The 21,309-nt window shown below is 36.1% G+C and overlaps 2 protein-coding genes across 14 annotated transcripts in view; one reads left to right on the top strand and one right to left on the bottom strand.

Annotated features, from left to right (window-relative positions):
• METTL21A (methyltransferase 21A, HSPA lysine) overlaps positions 1–21,309 on the bottom strand; it is a 55,788-nt gene that overhangs the window by 8,359 nt on the left and 26,120 nt on the right. For 5 of the 9 annotated variants that reach the window (XM_059168243.1, XM_059168240.1, XM_059168244.1 and 2 more), the window contains exon 4: positions 2,965–3,793. The exons of 1 other annotated variant lie outside the window; for it this stretch is intronic. In XM_059168243.1, coding sequence (XP_059024226.1) covers positions 3,141–3,793 — 653 coding nt within the window. In that variant the 3' untranslated portion in view covers positions 2,965–3,140. Of the gene's footprint in view, positions 1–2,964; positions 3,794–21,309 lie in introns of those variants that run through there. 3 more of the 9 variants (XM_059168239.1, XM_059168238.1, XM_059168245.1) reach the window with 2 other exon arrangements.
• Positions 1–21,309, top strand: part of CREB1 (cAMP responsive element binding protein 1) — a 62,726-nt gene that overhangs the window by 29,697 nt on the left and 11,720 nt on the right. For 4 of the 5 annotated variants that reach the window (XR_009352039.1, XM_059168235.1, XM_059168234.1 and 1 more), the window contains 4 exons: positions 1,708–1,808; positions 7,729–7,871; positions 12,575–12,757; positions 14,761–14,911. Coding sequence is in view for 4 of the 5 variants with exons in the window: in XM_059168235.1 (XP_059024218.1) it covers positions 1,708–1,808; positions 7,729–7,871; positions 12,575–12,757; positions 14,761–14,911 (578 nt within the window). In the remaining variant the exon portion in view is untranslated. Of the gene's footprint in view, positions 1–1,707; positions 1,809–7,728; positions 7,872–12,574; positions 12,758–13,878; positions 14,458–14,760; positions 14,912–21,309 lie in introns of those variants that run through there. The other variant, XM_059168237.1, reaches the window with a different exon arrangement.

Here is a 21,309-nt window from a genome sequence, read left to right as displayed (position 1 = left end):
AAAAAGATTGTAAGGATGAGAGTCATGCAAAGAAGGCAGAAAACAGTAGAGGAACTGAGGTTCTGAGAAGTACTATGAAGGTAAACACTTGTCACAGTACTGTCCACTTTGTTCAGTCTTGTTATTCCTTGAAATTCAGACGCTCTTCTAAGGTCTTCATAGCTCCTCCTCTGCTATACCTCTGAGATTGGTGGGAATTGTTCTCTGTGCTCCTTTGGCAGGAAGCATAGCACTGTTACTCTGCACAGAATTACAGACTAAATTCAGACTCACACATCTTTTTATCTGTCTTTCCTGGATTCATTAAGTGTTGCCTATTAATGTGTATGTCGTTAAGAGTATAGTTCTTAAACTTTAAAGTGTTTCGGTGGGGTACGTTATTTGATTGTAGGTAAATTCTGTGAGGCATGACTAGATTTACCTAATTTTATTTTAAAGGGAGTGCCTTTTTACAAAGTGCCCTGTCAAAATGAGTCTTACTCTCCAGAACGCATAAGCTCAGACCACATATGAGTCCGTGTGGGATTCCTCAGGTTCCTCTGAATATTTTTTTTCTTGTTGCCATTGCCCTAAATTTCGACACAGAGCTGAACCACACAGACTCTTTAGCCTTCACTAAATCTAATTATTCTCTCTGTGACGGCATCATGCACATTTAGTTCGAAAAGAGCAGAAGACTCCTGCTAATTAGACTAGAGAAGCTTCATGGTATATATTCTGATATATATGCGTGGGTGAGTGAACTTGTAGTCTAAAACATCTCTGGATTGTTCCTTCTGACAAAACTGGTTTGAGATTGGAACCAACAGGATTTTGATGCTGGTAAGGATCTCTAAAATTGAGATGCCAACTATTGACAGTGGCTCCACTACTTCCTAGCTTTGTGACTTGGGTGAGTTACTTAACCTCTTTGTGCCTTAGTTCTTCCCATCTACAAAATGGATATAGTAATTGTACTTGTTTAGAACCTGATATTACTGTAATGTGCGTATGTGCTTTAGCATAGTATCTGGCACATAGTAAGTTCTCAATAAATGCTAGTTGCTATTATTAATATTATCCCATGTAAAATCTTTGTTCAGCTTATCTTTTACTTTTCAGTCCAGGGATACTTTTCCAGAAATGCACAGTTCTTTACCTTGATTTTTGCTTAATAAAAATTGTCAAATGCCAATTTTGAAAGTCTATATGTAAACTAACTTGCTAGGAACAACCATCTGGAACATGATGGGGGATCACCAATCCTTATTTATACAGTTGTAAATATATTTATAAGTGTTTAAAGGAAAATATTTGTATAGTCACTATGTAGACTTATGATTAAATATATGCTCATTTATTCCTCCATCATGTCAGAAACCTTATTTTACTTGGCAGTTTTGTTCTAACAATTTTAAGAAAACAACTGACAGTAATGTTGCATTCAAGATTGGTTACATGAGGTTCTGAAAGAGGTGAAACTGAACTTGGATATCACATCAGCTTGGTTTTGACAAAAAAAAAATTTAGGCCCCATGACTTCTGTAGAATAAGTAAAGGGGAAAGGAATGTGACTTCTATGGTTGTCTCCCGTAAAAATTGACCTTTTTCTACTGGCATGTGTAAGGTTTATATATGTCCTTTTACATTTAACTTTTTCTTAGAATTCATAAAAATTTCATGGGAACTAAACTCGATTATCAAGATAAAGTTCTTCTTTATTTTCAGATTTCAACTATTGCAGAAAGTGAAGATTCACAGGAGTCCGTGGATAGTGTAACTGATTCCCAAAAACGAAGAGAAATTCTTTCAAGGAGGCCTTCCTACAGGTATGGAATTTGATTGTTTAAAGAATTTAGAATCAAAGATGTCAGTAAGCCTTAGGTACTTAGAGGTGAAAAAATGTTAGAAGATCGGGCCACCTGGGTGGCTTTGTTGGTTAAATGCCTGCCTTCAGCGTAGGTCCTGATCCCAGGATCCTGGGATTGAGCCCCACGTCAGGCTCCCTGCTTGGCAGGGAGCTTCTCCCTCTGCCTGCCACTCCCCCTGCTTGTGCGCTCGTGTGCACTGGCTCACACTCACACTCGCTCTCACTCGCTTGCGCTCTCTTGACAAATAAATTCTAAAAAGAAAAAAATAGAAAAGATGTCAGAAGACCAATTAGGTGCTCAATTCGGGACCACAGAATTTACTTTTCTTCATCTTGAGGTATTTCTCTCTCTCAGTTGAAGTTTATTGTACAGAATAAGAGAACTTTTTCCTCTGCACAGTCCTGGATCAACAGTGATTTTTTTTTTTTTTTCTGCTTCTGTTTTTATAGACTATGCCAGCTGCTGCTTTTTTGTTTAAAAATTTGGAATGTATTTCATTAAGTTATAGCATTTCTAGTTATTTGTTAGTTCTGACACGATACTATTTATCTGTTTAACAGCACATTTGCAAACCATTTCTTGTGCCATGGTATTTAGTGGCTATTTATTAATTTAGTATTTGTTTCAGGATGATGCTTTGCTGATATCCCCTAATTTTAGGGCACCCTACTATAGTTTTTGTGTTTATTTGTGGAGGTTGTCTAGTCTATGACCTGCCTCGAAGATGTACCAAAATCATTTTTTTTAATATGTAGAAATTGGCTCCATGCTAAATACCTCCAGGAAGAGCAATTCCATAAATACTCGTAAGCTTGCTTCAAAGCTCAACAAATTTCAAACTTCTACTATTTCTTCTTGTTATTAGCCTAAGTTATTTCTGTTTTCAAAGGGATGCTTAAAATTTTTTTTCCACTCAACTACTAAGCTAACCCTTTTCTCTTTTAAAATAAAGGATCCTAAATGAGTATCAACAAACTGACTTTGAATTCTTAAGAAATTTTGATAACAAGTATATGTTGTATGCATTTATGCTCATTTTTTTTAATATAGCAAATTTTAGATTTGAACTTTGAAATCTATCTCATGTTAGTTTTTAACATTTTTTTTAATCCAATGTATTTATTTAATATATTCATCACAAGGGCTCAACCAGAGACTTAATTTAAAAAATAGAAACAAAACAAAAATGACACCACAGCTGAAGATACACAGTCCTAGATAGAAATGAGGAAAAAGACAGACTGTCTAAGGAGAAAATAAAAAGACAAAATAAAAAGAGAGGCTAGACAGTCAGGGATCTAGGCTGGAGACCTGCTTTGAGTAGGTTTCTTGTAGATACTTCTTAAAGGCTGTGGGGTTTTTCCAGAGCTCGGCAGCGTGTGTGTTCAAAGGACTATCAATGTTTGGTTCTCCTAGCAGGCTCTGGATGGACATCAGGATGGTCCTGACGTCATATAGGGCTGACCACTTGTCCTTCAGGATGTCCAGGCAGATGTTCCCCTGGGTGTCCACGTTGGGGTGGTAGCAGGGTGTGAGGAATTTCACTGTGGGCGCATTGTAGGAGTAGCCACTGGGGAACTCCAAGGAGAGCTTATACCGCAGGTCTTCATACACTGTGCCAGCTGCTCCGTGGATGGTCCCCACCCATTTGAAAAGGTTGTCTGATTCAGGGAAGGCAGAAATTCCTTTGTCACCGGACATCATGAGGATCATCAGCTCCTGCTGTAGCCTCTTGCCCACGGGTCCACGGGCGGCGCCCCCACTGGGCTCGGCTCCTTTGCGGGCGGCGGCGACGCTGGCGGCAGCTGGGTCGCGGTTCTGGGAGGCCATCCGGGCGGCGTGAGGAGGGAAACAGGAACTCGGAGAGCAAGACCGCAACTGCCAGTTTTTAACACTTTTAATCTTGAAGCAAATCCAACCAGCTTTGGAGACATAAACCTTCTCTGTATATAAATTTCAGGCAAATAGTTGTAAATAAGTTCTGTAAATTCTAGTTGTAGACCTTATAAGAGCTTTAGGACACCTGGGTGGCTCAGTTAGTTAGGTAGGTGTATGACTCGGACTCTTGATTTCATCAAGAGATCAAGCCCCGAGTCAGACTCCTGCTCAATGTGAAGTCTGCTTGAGATTCTATGTCTCCCCTTCCCTCTGCCCCTTTACCTACTTGTGCTTTTTCTCTCTAAATAAATGAAGTCTTAAAACATAAAGTAAAATAAAACAAGAGTTTTATGCTGAAAAAGATCTTTTGTTATAACCTGTATCTTAGCAAGGATCATTTAAATAGTAACACCTTAATTCATAATCAGATAGAAGATGCCTGAGACCACACCTGCGTTAGAGAGTTCTGTTCATGAAAGATAATACATCTTCCCTTAAAATCATTATGTATCATTTTTATTTTAGGCTTACAAATTCTTGATACCTAGCTTTTCTGTCTTGACTATAACAGCATCTTTAACAGAATCCTTATGATACACTTGTGAAGTTGGAGAAATGGGGATTAATTGATACACCCAGCTTTATAGTGATTAAATTATACAGAGAAATTTCTTGAAGGGCTCTCACTTCATCTCCCCTGGCTTGGTATTTTTACCAGCAGTTCAGCTGAAAAACACAGAAGCCATGTTTATCAGATTGCACGTGGCAGAACTTTAAGGGAGAGTGCCCTTAAAGAGTGCCCTAACGGATATGAGAATAAGTGCTTTGAAAGATCATAGCCAAGGAAAATTCTGTCCGTTGTTGGTGATAATTATATAATTTCTGAAATTGAGTCTAAAAACCAGTTCTTTAAGTATAAGATTCTGGATTAAGAATTCATTTTTGAAAGATAATTGTGCTCTTTAATTATCATTAAGATATACATAGACAGTCTACATTAAGGGAGGGAATTAATCTCACTGCTCAGACCACATCTGGAATATACTGTGAGAGAAAGTGAAATATATGCCCAAGATACAAGAATGACCAAAATGGTCTAGGTCAACAATATTAGATACTAAAAAGAGAAGACAGGATGTGATTACTGGCTTCATGAAAAAGATAAGATTTATTTGTGTGTCTAGAGTACTAGCTTTCAAACTTTTATTTTGACCACAATGCACAGTAAAAGATATATCTTTACATTTTACTCTGTATATACATTATCTATATTCATTTATGGATACACACACACACACAGGTACACACATATTTCTACCTATATATAGGCATCTGAAGCAAAATATATAGCAGTACTCACCTTTATCATATATGATGTCCAGCTGTTTTTTTATTTGTTTCATGTTGATTGCAAACATACGTAACTCTTTTCACGGCAATGTATGGGTTGTGAACCATACATAGTTTAGGATAGGTTTGAAAAACATTGCACTGAGGACCAGTACTATTCAAAATGTGGTCCAGAGACCACACTGGCAATCAGAATCTGGTTAGAAGTACAACTTCTTGTGCCGCTACCACATATTCTAATGAATTAGAATCTGTGGAGTGAGGACCCGGGAATCTGTTTTGACATGCTCTTCAAGTGCTTCAGTGCTAAAGTTTGAAATGATGTTCTAGAGCAATGATCAGCGTATGCTCTCCGTTGCCCCCCCCCAAAAAAAATTATTTGTTTATTTATTTATTTGAGAAAAAAGAGTGCATGCATGGGAGAAGGGACAGAGGAAAAGAATCTTCAAGCAGAGCTCCAGTGCAGGCCTCCCATGATCCATGAGATCACAACCTGGGCCAAAACCCAGAGTTGATCTTTTGACCAGCTGTCAGTCTATAAGCTGTTGAAAATAGTTGTGTTTCTCATTCGCAAAGAGATAGGGAGAGAAAAATCATCCTTGTGGTAAGAATAGGAGTTTGCTAAATGAAAACAAACAAATGTGGAAAAGAAATGATTAACAAGTCTGAGAAATGAGAGATACAATTAGTGGAATTAAGAAAAATAACAGCCAAAAATAAATAAATAAATAACAGCCAGTTAGTGGGATAAACAAGATTTGAGTAGCTGATCAGAGAATTGGTAAACTGGAAGGGGACTAAAAAATTACTGAGAATAGAGAACAGAAATAGGGAGAAAATGAGAAAGGTGAAAAGTCATGGGGAATAGAGTGAGGTGCTCCAGTAGAAGAAGCATTTACAGAATTTTCAGAGGGGAAATAGGGCCAAAAGAAATGTTAGAAGAGATAATAGTAGAATACTTTTTACAATTCCAGTAAAGGCAATTAACATGGGTAAATATAAAAGCCAATATTATATTCTTTGCTTTGAAATGCTTTTTTTCCGGTGTGATTGGAAAGACAAATGCATAAAATAATAATTATGACTTTGTTAATGCACACACAGTATATGAAAATGTAATTGTGACTATAGCAGCATAAAGCCGTGGGGTTTGGGTAGACTGTTGAAGCTAAATTATTAATTCATGCTGGTTTGTTAGAAGTTTAAGATGTCAGAAATTACTTGGGTGGGTTTTTCCCCCCTCTTCTGTGATTATGCCACTCATTTGGAATACAGTAAGGTTTATTATTTTTATTTGTATTCCATTTTAGAATTTTTTCTCCATCCTCCTTGATTTTTTTTTTTAATGTGTGAAACATGAACATGGTTCTTTGAAAAGTCAGAATTATACCAAAAAATGCACATGCTCAGAAGTATTCCCTCCCAATTTTTCCTTTTTTAAAACTTCTTTCTTACCAATCCCAGTGGATTAAGCAATCTCATTAACTTTATCTGGTTTATTCTTTCTGAGTTTCTTCTTCAGTAGAACAAATGCATGTATATTATTTTACTTTCTTTCTTATAAAAAAGGTACCATGCTATACCCATTATCTGGATGAACTGTAGTTTATTCAGCCGCTTTCCTATGTAAACCGTTTCCAGTATTTTTCAGCTACAAACAGTGCTACCGTGAATAACCTTATGTATGTATTTTTGTACTGTAATAAGTATATCTTAAGGATGTATTCCTCGAAGTAAGATTGCTGTGTAAAGATGTAGTTTTGTTACATGTCACCAAATTCGTTCCAGAAGAGTTGTGCCAATTTTATACTCAAAATAGTGAGAATGTCTGTTTTCTACAGTTTTGCTAAGAGAATGTATTGTTAAACTTTTTTTTTTTTTTTTTTTACTTTTTACCAGTCTGAGAATTGAAAAGCTTAATCAGGTTTTAGGTATTTATTTATTTACTCATCCATCCATTCATTCATTTATTTATTTTTGCCTAAATTTTTCCGAGTTCTTTATATATCAAGGCTATTGACCCTTTATCTGTAATATATGTAAACATTTTCTCCTAGTATTATTAATCATTTTTAACTTTTTTTTTGGTGTTCTTTGCCCTGCAGAAGGATTTTTTTACTGTAGTCAGTGTTAATAATCTCTGCTTACACCTGTATTTCCAATCACAGCCTTCCTTTTCATTCAGATTAAAGAGAAATTCATTTCTTTTTTTTTTTTTTTTTTTTTTAAGGTCCTTGTATGATTTTATTTTGACATTTAGATCTCTCATCCATGTATGGTCTGTTCTTGTTCTTACATTTTAAGCTACTGTCCTGGGCACCTGGGTGGCTCATTTGGTTAAGACTCCAACTCTTGATTTCAGCTCAGGTCATGATCTCAAGGATCAGGAGATTGAGCCCTGCGTGGGGCTCCACACTCAGCACTGAGTGTGCTTGTCTCTCTCCCTCTGCTCCTTTCCCCACCCACAGGCCTGCTCGCTCGCTCTCGCTCTCTCTCTCTCTCTCTCTCTCAAATGAATAAATAAATACAGTCTTTTTAAACTGCTGCTGTAAGTATTAGCAGCTTTCTGCCCATTTTCTTTTACTATTATGTATATTTAGCCAGTAAATGTCATTTTCATTTTGATTAATGTAGATTTCTATTTTTCTAGGAAAATTTTGAATGACTTATCTTCAGATGCACCAGGAGTGCCAAGGATTGAAGAAGAGAAGTCTGAAGAGGAGACTTCAGCGCCTGCCATCACCACTGTAACGGTGCCAACTCCAATTTACCAAACTAGCAGCGGACAGTATAGTGAGTAAAAGATATTTCTGCTTTGGAAAATGAGATTTAAAAAAACAAAGCTAATGGCTGCATTCTCCTTAAAGGAATCCTACAAGTGCCAACCTTTTCTCAGTTTTGAATGCCATTATTATATTTCCTTTACTGTTCAGTATGCAAAGTTGTGTAACAGAAGTATTTTCTTTTCTTCCACTCTTTTCTTTTTCATTCTATTTATACATAAATATATCACCATGTATTTTGATACAAGTGAGACCTACATTATTCAGGGTTTTTGTTAGTACTGCTCAAGCATGTTAGTCCTTCAGGTGGTCCTTTGTTTTGTGCAGATGCCAGGAGAGTCTTGGAAGTTTTTTGAACCACTGCTTGAAACTCTAGATTTTAGTCCTTGTGTAATATATGACGCTAATAAAGGAAATACTTCTTCAGATAAGATAGATAACCATTCCATGGTTATGTGTAAGGACAAAAATGGTCTCACTATTCATCTATTTATTAATTCGCCTTCCCTTCTAAAAGTAGCATTTTAAAGTCATATTTAATGTTTTCTGGTGGTGGTTGAGAGGCTTGGTCACAGTCTACCAGGACATTCAGTTACTCTTTTTTAATATAAAATGTAATGTGAATTATGGTAACATAGACAAGGACTGCTGAAATTGGCTCACACAAAGTAAAGGTTTTATTGTGTGTGTGCAAAATTAATCAAAGTCTCTGTTTCTGTCTGATACTTAGGTCTCTCTTCTTATCTTTCACCCAAATCTTTTAACTATCTTTCCAGCTCTGCTTTTGCTTGATCAGAGGCATTTGTGTGAATGGTATGTTTTTCTATCTGTTCCAAATACCTTTTGACTCCCAGAGTGCCTCTTACATAGATTTCTTCATTTTGATTTATCCATTAAATCTAGTACTTCCCATTATGTGGTTTTCCCCCTTTTTCCTCCTTACTACAAATCAAATGTACACATTGACACTCCCTTGTTGCATTAATTTTCTAATACCCTGGGGTGGTCTGTGTCAGGAATATGTGTAAAAGTTTGACTCCCAAGTTAATAGTTTTCACAGTACAGCTCAACCTTGGTTTAACCATAACTAATTTGCTTTCTAACTGTATTAAAAGCAGATTCCCAAGTACCAGACTTTTTAGCTCTCCCAAAGCTGAAACTTTGGAAAGTGAGCAGAAGGATAGCATTTTTGACTAACGTTCCTGTCCACTCTGTGCTTACTGGAGTTCAGTCCCCTTTTTCCTTCTTGAGTTCTTTGTTGACAAAGAGAAACAGGTATTATCTCTGGACACAGATGTGTGTATTTTTAGCCCTATATCCAGATAATTTGAGTTACTCCAGATGTATGTATGCTGAGACATTGATACATGAACTTTACTTTTCCCCTGCCTCAAGAGAAACCTGAGGGATACAGTGTACTTCTGTTAGTGACAGTGATTCAGTGATTGTAGGGATTCTTGCTTGCAGGAGAAAGCATGCTCTTTTGGAAATAGGCATATCAGAATCTCAAATAGGGAAATGAAATTAGAAATGTGTATATTTAATTCGATACACCACTCTCTTCCAGGAACTAAAAATTGCTGGTTTTAAAGGTTAATACTTCAGATTTTTTTAAAGCTTTATTACATTATATATATCCCTTATTTACATAGAGCCTTGACAGAATTGATGTAGCATGTTCTTGATTGTCATTAAGAATCATTCTAATGAAAAAAAGTCAATGTAATGACTATTTAAATATATACATCATTATACATTCCTTTTTTTTTTTTTTTTAAGATTTTTATTTTAGAGAGAGACCCAGCAAGAGGGGGAACACAAGCAGGGGGAATGGGAGAGGGAGAAGCAGGCTCCCCGCTGGGTGGAGAACCCGACACAGGGCTTGATCCCAGGAGACTGGGATTATGACCTGAGCCGAAGGCAGACAATGACTGAGCCCCCAGGTGCCCTATATAGTTCTTAATTTATAATCCTTTTCATCTCTCCCTGGTAGTCAAAAGTTTAGTATATATCCATTCTTTTTCATTCTATTTATACATAAATATATTACCATGTATTTTGATACAAGTGAGACCTACATTATTTATATACTATAGTCAAATGTATATTTACAGATGTATACAATTTAACAACTGTATTGTGTTTCACTGTATAAATATAACTTTTAGAAATGAAATCCTGCCATTTGCAACAATGTGGATGGAACTAGAGGGTATTATGCTTAGGGAAATAAGTCAATCAGAGAAAGACAATATCATGTGATCTCCCTGATTTGAGGAAGTTGAGAGGCAACGTGGGGGGTTTGGGGGTAGAAAAAGAATAAATAAAACAAGATGGGATCGGGAGGGAGACAAACCATAAGAGACTTTTAATCTCAAAACAAACAGGATTGCCAGGGGGAGGGGTGTAGGGAGAGGGAGATGGGGTTATGGACATTGGGGAGGGTATGTGCTATGGTGAGTGCTGTGAAGTGTGTAAAGCTGGCAATTCACAGACCTATACCCCTGGGGCTAATAATACATTATATGTTAATAAAAAATTAAAAATTAATAAAAATAAAATAAATATAACTTTTACTTAAACATTCCCCCCCTCTTTAATATTCCCTCCCCACCCCCACACACACTGATGAACATTTAAGGCATTTCTGCTGTTTCAGGCACTGTGACAGGAAGATTCTTATATATGTAGTAGGACCTCAGTTGGATAGGATCCAAAGAGTGGAACTGTTGAATCAAAGCACATCCTGCCCAGTTTCCCTTCCCAGTGCCTGCACCAGTTTGTATTCCTTCCATAAACTGGTTTTTTTTTTTACATTTTAAATGCTGTCAGTAGTTTTATCTATTACTTGGTTTACTATTCCTGATAGTCTTATTTGAGAAATTCTCTTCTAAGGTAGAAACATATGTGTCTATCATTTTGAACTTGAATTTTTTGTTTCACTAAATACAAGTGTAACCCATGATGTTTTCCTCCTTACTTTGGCTATTCAGAATCTTAGCTAAGTTCACGTTTAATTGTATTCTCTTCTAGATTTTCTGGTAGAACCTCTGTGGTTAGAGACATCAGTTACTTGACTTCTCGTTTCCTCTTGTTTTAATGAATTTAGTTTTATTGAAAGACCTCTCAAATCCTTTTGGAATTATAAAGTATATAAATATGTGTTATAGGGAAAAACACATCTGATAGGATCAGACTTGCGTTTTCAGAATACTTTCACCTACGTGATCTCATTTAATTTTTATAGTTGTATTTAGTGCCTAGAACCAGGTATTTTTATTTTTATAGAAGAGATAATAGATTCAAGTAACAATTTAGTGATAGAATCTGGACTAGAACCCAGGTCTGATTTCTAGTTTCCTACTTCTTTTCTCCCTTGAGTTTATTGTTATATAACCAAGAAGAAAGCTATGTATGTTAAGGGCAGTAGAATTTGCTTATTAACTCTATATGAGAAATTGTGTTTTAATTCTGTTAACCTTCTGATTCCTTCAAGTTACCTGCAATATTAATCTCAGAATAGTTCTTATATATTCCTTTTTAGTTGTCAAAGATAAGTAAAACTTATGGGAATGGCTAAAGTGAATAGATTGTATATGCCAGTATCTTAATTTCCATAGGTATCATTTGTCATTTGTAAACCAAATCATACTTACTTACTGTTACTATTTCTTGACCAAACAGTAGATAATCCATTTTCTTTATATAGGCGACTCAGGATATTAGTTGCCTAGAGCTGGCTAACAAATGATCCCAAATAATTCCCTTCTAACAGACCAAAAAAAAAGGAACTTGAGTAAGTCGCAAGTTTGTTGACTTATTTAGTTAAAATCCATTATGCAATTTTATATGTAATATTGTGATTTTTTAGGCCTGTTTCCAGAAAACTTTTAATAGGGAGAGTGTCTAGAGAGGATCCAACTGCCTATCTTGATTGTAGTATCTGAAGGACTGCTTCACTCAAAAAAAATAATAACCTACTTCTTTCTGTTAACTTTTTCCATGTACTGTAGCATAAAGTTGAATTCATTTTTTTAATAAAGTGAAATATCTTTTAGTGTGAGCCAAAGTAGATTACTTCATAAAAGATGAATGATGTATGGTTAATTAGTGAATAATCAAAGGATCCTGTATGAGAATGCATGGATATGTAATTTACAGTTTATGCATTGGTAGCTGAGTTGGAGAACAGAATGCACTACTGAACTGTTTTTATTTAATTATGCATTAAAATAACCATTTATTGGGCGCCTATTACTGCCCATTTCTGTGCTAAGTATGTGAAAGTAGAGAAGAAAAATCATATTTCCTGCCTTCAAGAAATTTATTTGCTAGTGGAGCAGCAAATATCAAACAGTTAAAATACGGCCTAAGTAAGACTAGAATAAAGGAAGTATGGATCACAGTGTGGTACCTCTTCTGAACCAAACAACTTTGAAAGGAATTTAACATCTTCTCATTTATTTTTTTTTAATTGTTAATGGGTATTACTGTAAATTATAATACATAGAGTGCATTTGTATTATAGCAATTGGAAGTGGGTTTCCAGAGCAGAAAGTTACCTGAGTATACGAAATCTTCTTGCTAGTGTTATTTGTTACAATAATTTCTCCTCAGTTATTTCTTACACATTATTCTACTTTGAATTTAGTGTGTTGTAAGTCTTACATGGCATTAATTAAACTGATAACAATAAAATCCATTGGGTTTTAGTTGCCATTACCCAGGGAGGAGCAATACAACTGGCTAACAATGGTACCGATGGGGTACAGGGCCTGCAAACATTAACCATGACCAATGCAGCCGCCACTCAGCCGGGTACTACCATCCTACAGTACGCACAGACCACGGATGGACAGCAGATCTTAGTGCCCAGCAACCAAGTCGTCGTTCAAGGTGAGAGAATTCAGAATTCACAAGTGTGGTAAATTCTTTGAAAGGTTAAAACTTGTTTATAAACTCAGAAAAAGTAAGTATGATACTGCCAAGCACTATGAAAATGCAGTTAATTTTTTTAATTATAGAAAATGTTCTCCATGAACTCTTCCATTATTCCAGTTGGACCCAAATGTCATGGCATAAAAACAACTGTCTTCTCTTTTAAAAATATAACATCTTTAACACTTTTAGCATTTGGGGATAGGAGAATCAGGGTAGGTTACAGGGCACGACAGTGAAATCAGGAATTAGAAAAGCTAGATTCTGGATCTAACTGCATAGATTTGCTATGTGATCTTGAGTAAGAATCACCTCTCTGTGCCTTTTTTTTTTTTTTTTTTTTTAAACATGTCAAATAAAGAGTTATACTAAATCACTGGTGAGAATCTCTAGAGGTTCTGGCCGCCTGACTGGCTCAGTTGGTGCATGCAACTCTTGATCTTGGGGCTGAATTCAAGTCTTACATTAGGTATAGAGCTTACTTTAAAAAAGAAATCTTTGAAGGTTCAAAATTCTGTTTTTCGGATTTTTGCTCAAAAAATTTACATCCTCATTTCTAAGATCATCATTTTATTTCAGATGAAAACAGTATGTTCTGAAAAGTCTTATACCAGTGTGCATGTCTGCTGGTCTATGGAGAAAAAGTAGTAGTTAAATCCTTGATGAACTATTGAAATAGCGTTTTTTCTGTTTTTATTTATTTATTTATTTTTCTTACTTTAGGAATCTTTATGGATAGGAGTTGACCATTTTTCTTTGAATCCATTTGAATATTTTAAGAATATAATTTATGCCAGATTGAAATTTGCATATTGAGGAAATAATGTTAAAATCTGTATCTAAAAGTATTTTTATTAATAATAATATATTTTGCCTCTGTTAAATAATGACCATTGTACCCCTTCAGCATGGATGATAATTTTTGAATAATCCTAAAACACCAACTAGAGAGTCATCGTTTACTTTTAAAGGCCCTAATGTATTTACAGAACATATTCTGTTACTAAACAAATAATATTTGAAGAAGATAATATTTTGTTTATTAATGGGAGTAAAACACCTTTTCACTTTACATGCAGGTACTCAAAAATTGTAAAGCAGGATGTCAGTGAATTTGAATTCTGAACGTCAGTTTGAAGATGGTAACATGTTTAGTATATAAATCTTTTCCACTCAAACCACACATTTTAATTGATATTAATAGCAAAAATGGATAATTTATAAAGACCTTCAAATTCTCTCAGATAATTTTAGGTTCCTTATTCTTAGTAGGGCATATTACTAAGCTGTTTTTAGAAGCAGTTTGACAGATAATGATTGTGTTTCTTTTTACAAGTGATGGATCATTTAGAAAAAACTTCAGTTTATTTAGCAATTAGCATTTACATTAAAACAAGTAATATAATTGACATCAAGTGGTACACTTTTTCATACTTTCAGTTTTGTTTCAATTAGAAATTTATAATAGTTGACCATAATGCTTTATTTTCTCTCCCATTTTGCTATTTTATGAAAAATCATGGTCGTTTTTATGTCGTGGCAAGAGTCTACTTGAAATTTTTTAATATGAATTTACCAATATCAAAGGAAGACATTGAGGAGTATACTCTATCTAGGAAGATCATCCAAGCTGTGCCCTACTTACTTTTAGACTTAAGGTTGGTAAGCATGTTAACAACAGAATAGAACTACATTCCAATGAGAGATAAATACAAGACCCGGCAGACCTAGGTTAAGGCTCTTTCACCCAAGTGTCTATACTAATAAATATATTAAATTGAAAATTATTTGTCAGTAATGACCCAAAGAGTGCTGATTCTTTCAGCGTTTTAGTTAGAATCATGTTCCTTTTTTTCCCTTTTCAATCCAAAGTATATGTTTAAATTGATGATTGACACATGTAGTTTTACTGAGTCATATGCTTCTGTGTCTTATGCCATATTCACTGTTTTTCTTTTCAGCTGCCTCTGGAGATGTACAGACATACCAGATTCGCACAGCACCCACTAGCACCATCGCCCCTGGAGTTGTTATGGCATCCTCCCCAGCACTTCCTACACAGCCTGCTGAAGAAGCAGCACGAAAGAGAGAGGTTCGCCTAATGAAGAACAGGTACATCCATTGCATTTACTTAGATTGTGGTAGGTCATGTCATCTTCAGATTCTGTCAGACATGAATTTGATAATTGATTGAATCTTTGCAATGAATTTTTTTCTGGTAGAATTGATGGATTTGTTAAAACTTTTTTAATAATCTGCACTTATGAAATGGCTAATGGGGTTATGGGTCAAATCTTTATTTTGTTAAGATTTTACTTATTTATTTGACAGCACAAGCAGGGGGAGAGGGAGAGGGAGAAGCAGCCGCACCCCCTCACTTAAGCAGGGAGCCCGATGTGGGGCTCAATCCCAGAACCCCAGGATCATGACCTGAGCTGAAGGCAGATACTTAACCCACGGATCCCCCAGGAGCCCCATGGGTCAATCTGTAACATAGTTTTCTTTTGTGTAATTATTCCATGAAAGATTTAATACACAACTCTTACATTTTCACTATGCTCTAACCAGCAGCCTAGATTATTTAAATACTGTTTCTTTTCATGAATAGTATTGCTCAAGAAGATCAAGAGTTTCAGGTATGTATATTAATATCAAATATTTCATTTATGTTAAGTTTATTTAAAAGAAAGGAAATATGATGGCCAGTTCATGTTTTAATTAATATTATCTTCACTCAGATTTGACAAGTTAGTACCTAAAGAGTCATCAAAAATAGATTAAATCTAAGATTACCTTGTTATTAGACAAAATCTTAAAATAGAGTTAGTCTTCAACAATGAAAATGCTACACAACAAAATGTATGAAGTGTGGGTAAAGTAATTCTCATAATGTAAATTTACAGCTGTAAATGGTTTTGTCATCTAAAAAATTAGTAAGGGGCACCTGGTTGGGTGAGTAGGTTAAACATCCGACTCTTATCTTGGCTCAGGTCATGAGCTCAGGGTTGTGTGATAGAGCCCCAGGTTGGGCTTCTAAAACTGGGTGTGGAGCCTGCTTAAGATTTTCTCTTTCTCTCTTTCCTCTCTCTGTCCCTCCCCCCCAAAAAACAATAAAATATTTTTATTGTATTTACTTTAGTATTTTTATTTAGTTTAGGATCTAAATATTTAGCTGAGGATTTAAAATGGAAATGACCTAAGACAAACTATAGAAAATGAAAATAAAGTTTTATAAAGATAAAATTTGAAATTGGTGAAAATATTCTTGCTCCCCCCCCTTTTTTTTTTTAAGATTGTATTTATTTATTTGACAGGCAGTGATCACAAGTAGGCAGAGAGGCAGTCAATGGGTGGAGGAAAGCAGGCTCCCTGCAGAGCAGAGAGCCCAATGTGGGGCTCTATCCCAGGATCCTGAGGTCATGACCTGAGCCGAAGGCAGAGGCTTAACCCACTGAGCCACCCAGGTGCCCCTCCTCTGTTCTTGACCCCAAGATTTTTCAAACACTGCCATAAAGTAAAAGAAACATAGGGATTGAATTTAGACAGTCTGGATTCAGGTCCTGGATCTACTCTACTTGCTGTGACTTTGGAAGAACATACTAACCCCCTCTAAACCTCCTTTTTCTTCTTCGAAAAAAAGATTCTGCCACCCATCCAAATGGCTGTTCTATGGGACAGATATCATTCCTCTCAAAGCACTTTAACTGTAGTGCTTTATCGAAGTGTTTGTTTTTATGAAGTTTCATATTTCCACTCAGCTCAACCTCTTTTGTCCCTAAAATACCTAGCTGTTATAGAGTATCAGTAAATGACATCTGAGCTCTGGGAAATGGCAGGACTTTTTCTGGAATATTAGTTGTGCTCTATCAATCCAAGATTTTCCTTAGGTGTAGTAATAATAATAAACAGAAGCATCAAAAGCTGCATTCATTTAAATGTATTCTAAATAATACATTAAATACTGTATTTACATCTTTTCAGCTTTAAAATGTTTGTGAAGAAATGTTTAACCCTTTCTAAAATTAGAAGCAAGTCCGATTAAGAAGTCTTAAGTAAAGGCCAGGTTTTAAAACTTAAGACAGTAGCGCTTACTAAATAAACCAGTTCTAGGCAAGACACAGCAAAGCAATCAGATGGGGAAAAAAAAAAAAAACCTTCTTGATTATAAAAACAGCAGAAGGACTTTATGCTGTGTCCTTGTAGTTGCCTCTGTGGGACAGAAACCCCCCCCTGCACCTTTTTATTTAAAGATTTATCTAGCCATTTCAGAGAGTGAGTGCGAGTGCGGAAGGGGCAGATGGAGAGAAGATTTTCAAGCAGACTTCCTGTGACGCGAGATTGTGACCTGAGCTGAAACCTAGAGTCTGTGACTCAACCACACACAAGTCCCCATAGACATTTCCCCTTATACAGAAAAGACCAACAGGTGGTGTAGTTGGTGGGTGAGGAGGCAGCCCTATGGCTTCTTGTCAGCTCTGTTGTATGGAGCAGAGAGCTGCCCATTTATGAACACTTGTTCATTTGTCTAGCAAACCAAATTTCCTTTTTTCTTCATTTTTTTAGTTTATGTATCCCCCCCACCCCTATACTTATATTCCAAGTTAGGGACAGGGCTCACAAAGCTACAGTTCCTAACAACCTTTGCTGGTCTGAAATCTTTAGCATGGTCTCTAACTTTAATAAAATACTTTTGCTTGGATTTAGTTTTAAGGAGACTTCCTGTTGACTCTGCTGTAGTTCCCTTTACCCTTTATTCCCACGTTACTACTGCTTCCTCTTTCCAACTTCCATTCATTAGAATCTGGCCTCTATGCTCACCATAGTACTCTTAATATCTTTAAAAAATACAGATTCGCACTTGGCAATCTGGTATTCTCTTTTCATTTCACTTTACTTTTGTGGAATATTTGACACTTTTTTTTTTTTTTTTAATTTTGTGTATTCATTTGATAGAGAGACACAGTGAGAGAGGGAACACAAGAAGGGGAGTGGGAGAGGGAGAAGCAGGCCTCCCGTGGAGCAAGGAGCCTGATGATGGGGCTCGATCCCAGGACCCTGGGATCGTGACCTGAGCCGAAGGCAGATGCTTAATGACTGAGCACCCAGGTACCCCGTATTTGACACTTTTGACTTATTCTCCTGAACTCTGATTTATTTATCTGGTTTTCCGACTACTTTTGAAGTTTTCCCTTAGAATGTTCATTCATAACCATGTATTTCAGGCATCAGCTATATGCTGACACCTTCTAATTCTAAATGCTGGCTTTGACCTTTTTCCTAAGATACTATTTACTAAGGGCCAGTGATGCTAGACATCAAACGTAGTTTCTTTACATATTTTATATTGCCTACGATGAGGGAGAAGCCTATCTCCCTTTTACAGAGGCGCTATAGTTCAGATTGAAGTTAAGTATCTTGCCAAAGGTCACACCTTTAAAGAATTAGGTACAGGGCTGCCTGGCTGGCTCAGGCAGTAGAGCCTATGACTCTTGATCTTGGGGTTATGAGTTTGAGCCCCACATTGTAGATGCTACTTAAAAATAAAATCTTTCAAATTTTCGTTTAAATTGGTAGACCCGAGGCTTGAGCTTGTATCTGGGGGCAAAGCCCTGTCTACATGTTAATTCTGAGATCTCAGTATACAGCTCTCTCCTGCTGTACTTCTCAAACCAGAGCTTATGATAGTATGCTGGAGATAATGTAGCCCCAAGAGGTAAACATGGAATGCTCTCCTTGAATGTTTATCTTGCTCAAAAATTAGAAATATTTTTAAGGTAAGAGACTTAAAAGAAGTTCACACCAGCAGTGGTTGCTTTGGGCTGTGTCCCCAGAATTTCCTCTTCCATTAGGGGTACACTTCAGTAGAAAAATTAGGGGATCACTCTCCTCCTGAACATACTCACTAGGATGAATGTCCCTTATATGTACCTCAAACACAGCCTATCTTAAACTGAAATTTGATGAAAAAAGTTATGATCCCCCAATTCTACACTGTTCAGATTACCATTTACTCAGAAATGAAGTGATAAGTGGTCTAAAAGAAAGGATAGACGGTTGTTATTTTAATTTTTGTTGCTGTAGTAACAACAGAAACCTCAAAATCTGTGTCTTAGAACAACAAAATTTCTTCCTCACGTTACATTTGACAGCTGCAAGCCAGCTGCTGTGTCTCTCTTCCACATGCTCCCAGCTACAGGAGGAGCACCTTTTTTGAGACATGTCATTTCTATAGCAAAGGAAAAAAGACAGTGTTTCTTTAAATCCTCTTCTTGATGGTGATCAACATCATGTCCACTTAGGTACCACTGGCCAAAGTACAGACAAGGAGAAGCCCAGTGTCAGTGGAGTGGGAACGTGTGCTCTTCCCATGGGAAAGGTGGAATAAAAAATTACGGAATTAATGCAGTCTACATCCTTGTCTAACAATTTTAGAATGCAGTATTTTAATAGATTTCCTGAAGGCAAAATAATAGATGTAAATGTTAGGTGGGTTTGACTGTACAAAAATATAAAACCTCTGTTTAGCCAAGAAAAAGATAAAGTAGCAAAGCAAATGACAAGCTAGAAATGTTTAACAAGTCAGAAGACTAATAATGAGTTAAGAATATAAATAGACAGATTCATACATACTTGGCTTCCCATTAAGTATAATTTACATATATGTTTAACTCTAGTATACATTTAAAATAGTTACAAAATTGCTAACTTATATACCTGTGAGAAACAAATTTACCAAATACAATACAGTATTTATGTATGGTTTCTTATCGTTTTTTAGCCTTAAAGTACCAGTGAAAGTACTGTTTTCCAACCTGTTTAGGTCTGTTCCTCCCCGCCCCCCAGAAGATTAAGATTATATCACACACGTGTAGTATGAAATATTCATCACCATCTTCATTCAATACTGGGATTGCATGTAGTTTACTATAAAAAGTATAAAAGTTCTATAGTTCTTTTGGTTTTGACAGATGTATGGTGCCATGTTTCTACCCTCACAGTGCCTTACCAAACTGTCCCACCACCCTAGAATGAATCTCTTTGATACCCCATGGGTAGTCTGCTTCTGCCCCCTTTCCTGGACTTTGGAAGCACTGAAATGTTTTCTGTCCTTGGGATTTTGCCTTTTCCAGAATCTCATATAATCAGAAACATACAGTATATGTAGCCTTTAGGATTTGGCTTCTTTCACTTAGCAAAATGCATTCAAGATTTATTGATAGTGTTACATGGATCATTATTTGGTTTTATCCCTAGTATTCCATTGTACACATATCCTGTGGTTTATTTATCTGTTGACCTTGATGTTCATCATAGTTTTCAGTTTGGGAGGATTATGAATGAAGTTGCTATAAACATACACAGGAGTTAGTATGAACTTTCAGTTAACTTGAATAAATCTTAGCAGTGGGCTGGGCAGGTAGAATGGTAAGCGTCTATTTAACTTTATAAGAAATGGCCAAGTTGTTTTCCAGAGTGGCTGATGTTACAGTTTATGTTTTACATTTAGGTCTGTGATCCCTTTTGAGTTAACTTTTATATAAGATGTGAGGTGTGTCATGGTTCATATTTTTTGTGTATGGATATGTATTTGCTTCAGCATATTTGTTAAAAAGATTATTGAATTGCCATTGCACTTTTGTCAAAAATCACTTAACCATATTTGTGTGCGTATGTTTCTGGCTAGCTTGTTTCATGGGTCTTTGTGTGTATCCTTTAGCCAGTACTGTGCTGTCTTGATTACTGTAGCATCTTAGTAAGCTTCAAATCTGACAGGATGAGTCCACCAACTTTGCTCTTTTGCAAAATTGTTTTGGCTGTTCTGGTTCCTTTGCATTTTCATATGAATTTTAGAATTGGTTTGTTGATGTCTATAAGAAAGTTTTCTGGGATTTGGATTAGGGTTTTGTTGAGTTTATAAATCAAATTGAGGAGAATTAATATCTTAAAAGAATATTGAGTATTCCATTCTGGGAACACGATGTTCTTTCCATTTTTTAGCATACAGATTCTGTACATTTTTTTGGTTAGATTTATATCTAAACACTTCTGGGCTTTTGGTTGTGGTTTTCTTGGGTGGTGGAGGGGACTATTTAATAGGAATTTCATTCCTGATATTGAGAATTTGTGGCCTTTCTCTCTCTCACTTGGTCTGGCTAGTTTAAAAATTGTTTCAAACAGACTGTGTGGATTTGACCCATGGGTCATAGATGGCTAAACCTTGTCTAACCCACGTAAAAGACCAGACAAAAAACCAAGACCTAACTATATGCTATTTATAAGAATCTCATTTCAAATATCAAGCAAATATCAAGCTTGATATCAAATACCAAGCATAGATAAATGAGAAGGTAAGGAGTAGAAGAGGATAGAGCGTGCAGACAGCAATCAAAAGGAAGCCGGAACATTGTCGGGGATAAAACAAAAAAGGAGAATATGTAAAGATAAAAGGATTGTTTCTCTAAAAAGCATAGTAATTTTGCATGTATATGCTCCTAACAGAGCTGTAACAT

This window comes from Mustela lutreola, chromosome 3 (genome assembly GCF_030435805.1).
Source record: "Mustela lutreola isolate mMusLut2 chromosome 3, mMusLut2.pri, whole genome shotgun sequence".
NCBI classification, from domain to species: domain Eukaryota; kingdom Metazoa; phylum Chordata; class Mammalia; order Carnivora; family Mustelidae; genus Mustela; species Mustela lutreola.
This window is presented reverse-complemented; position numbering and strand designations above follow the sequence as displayed.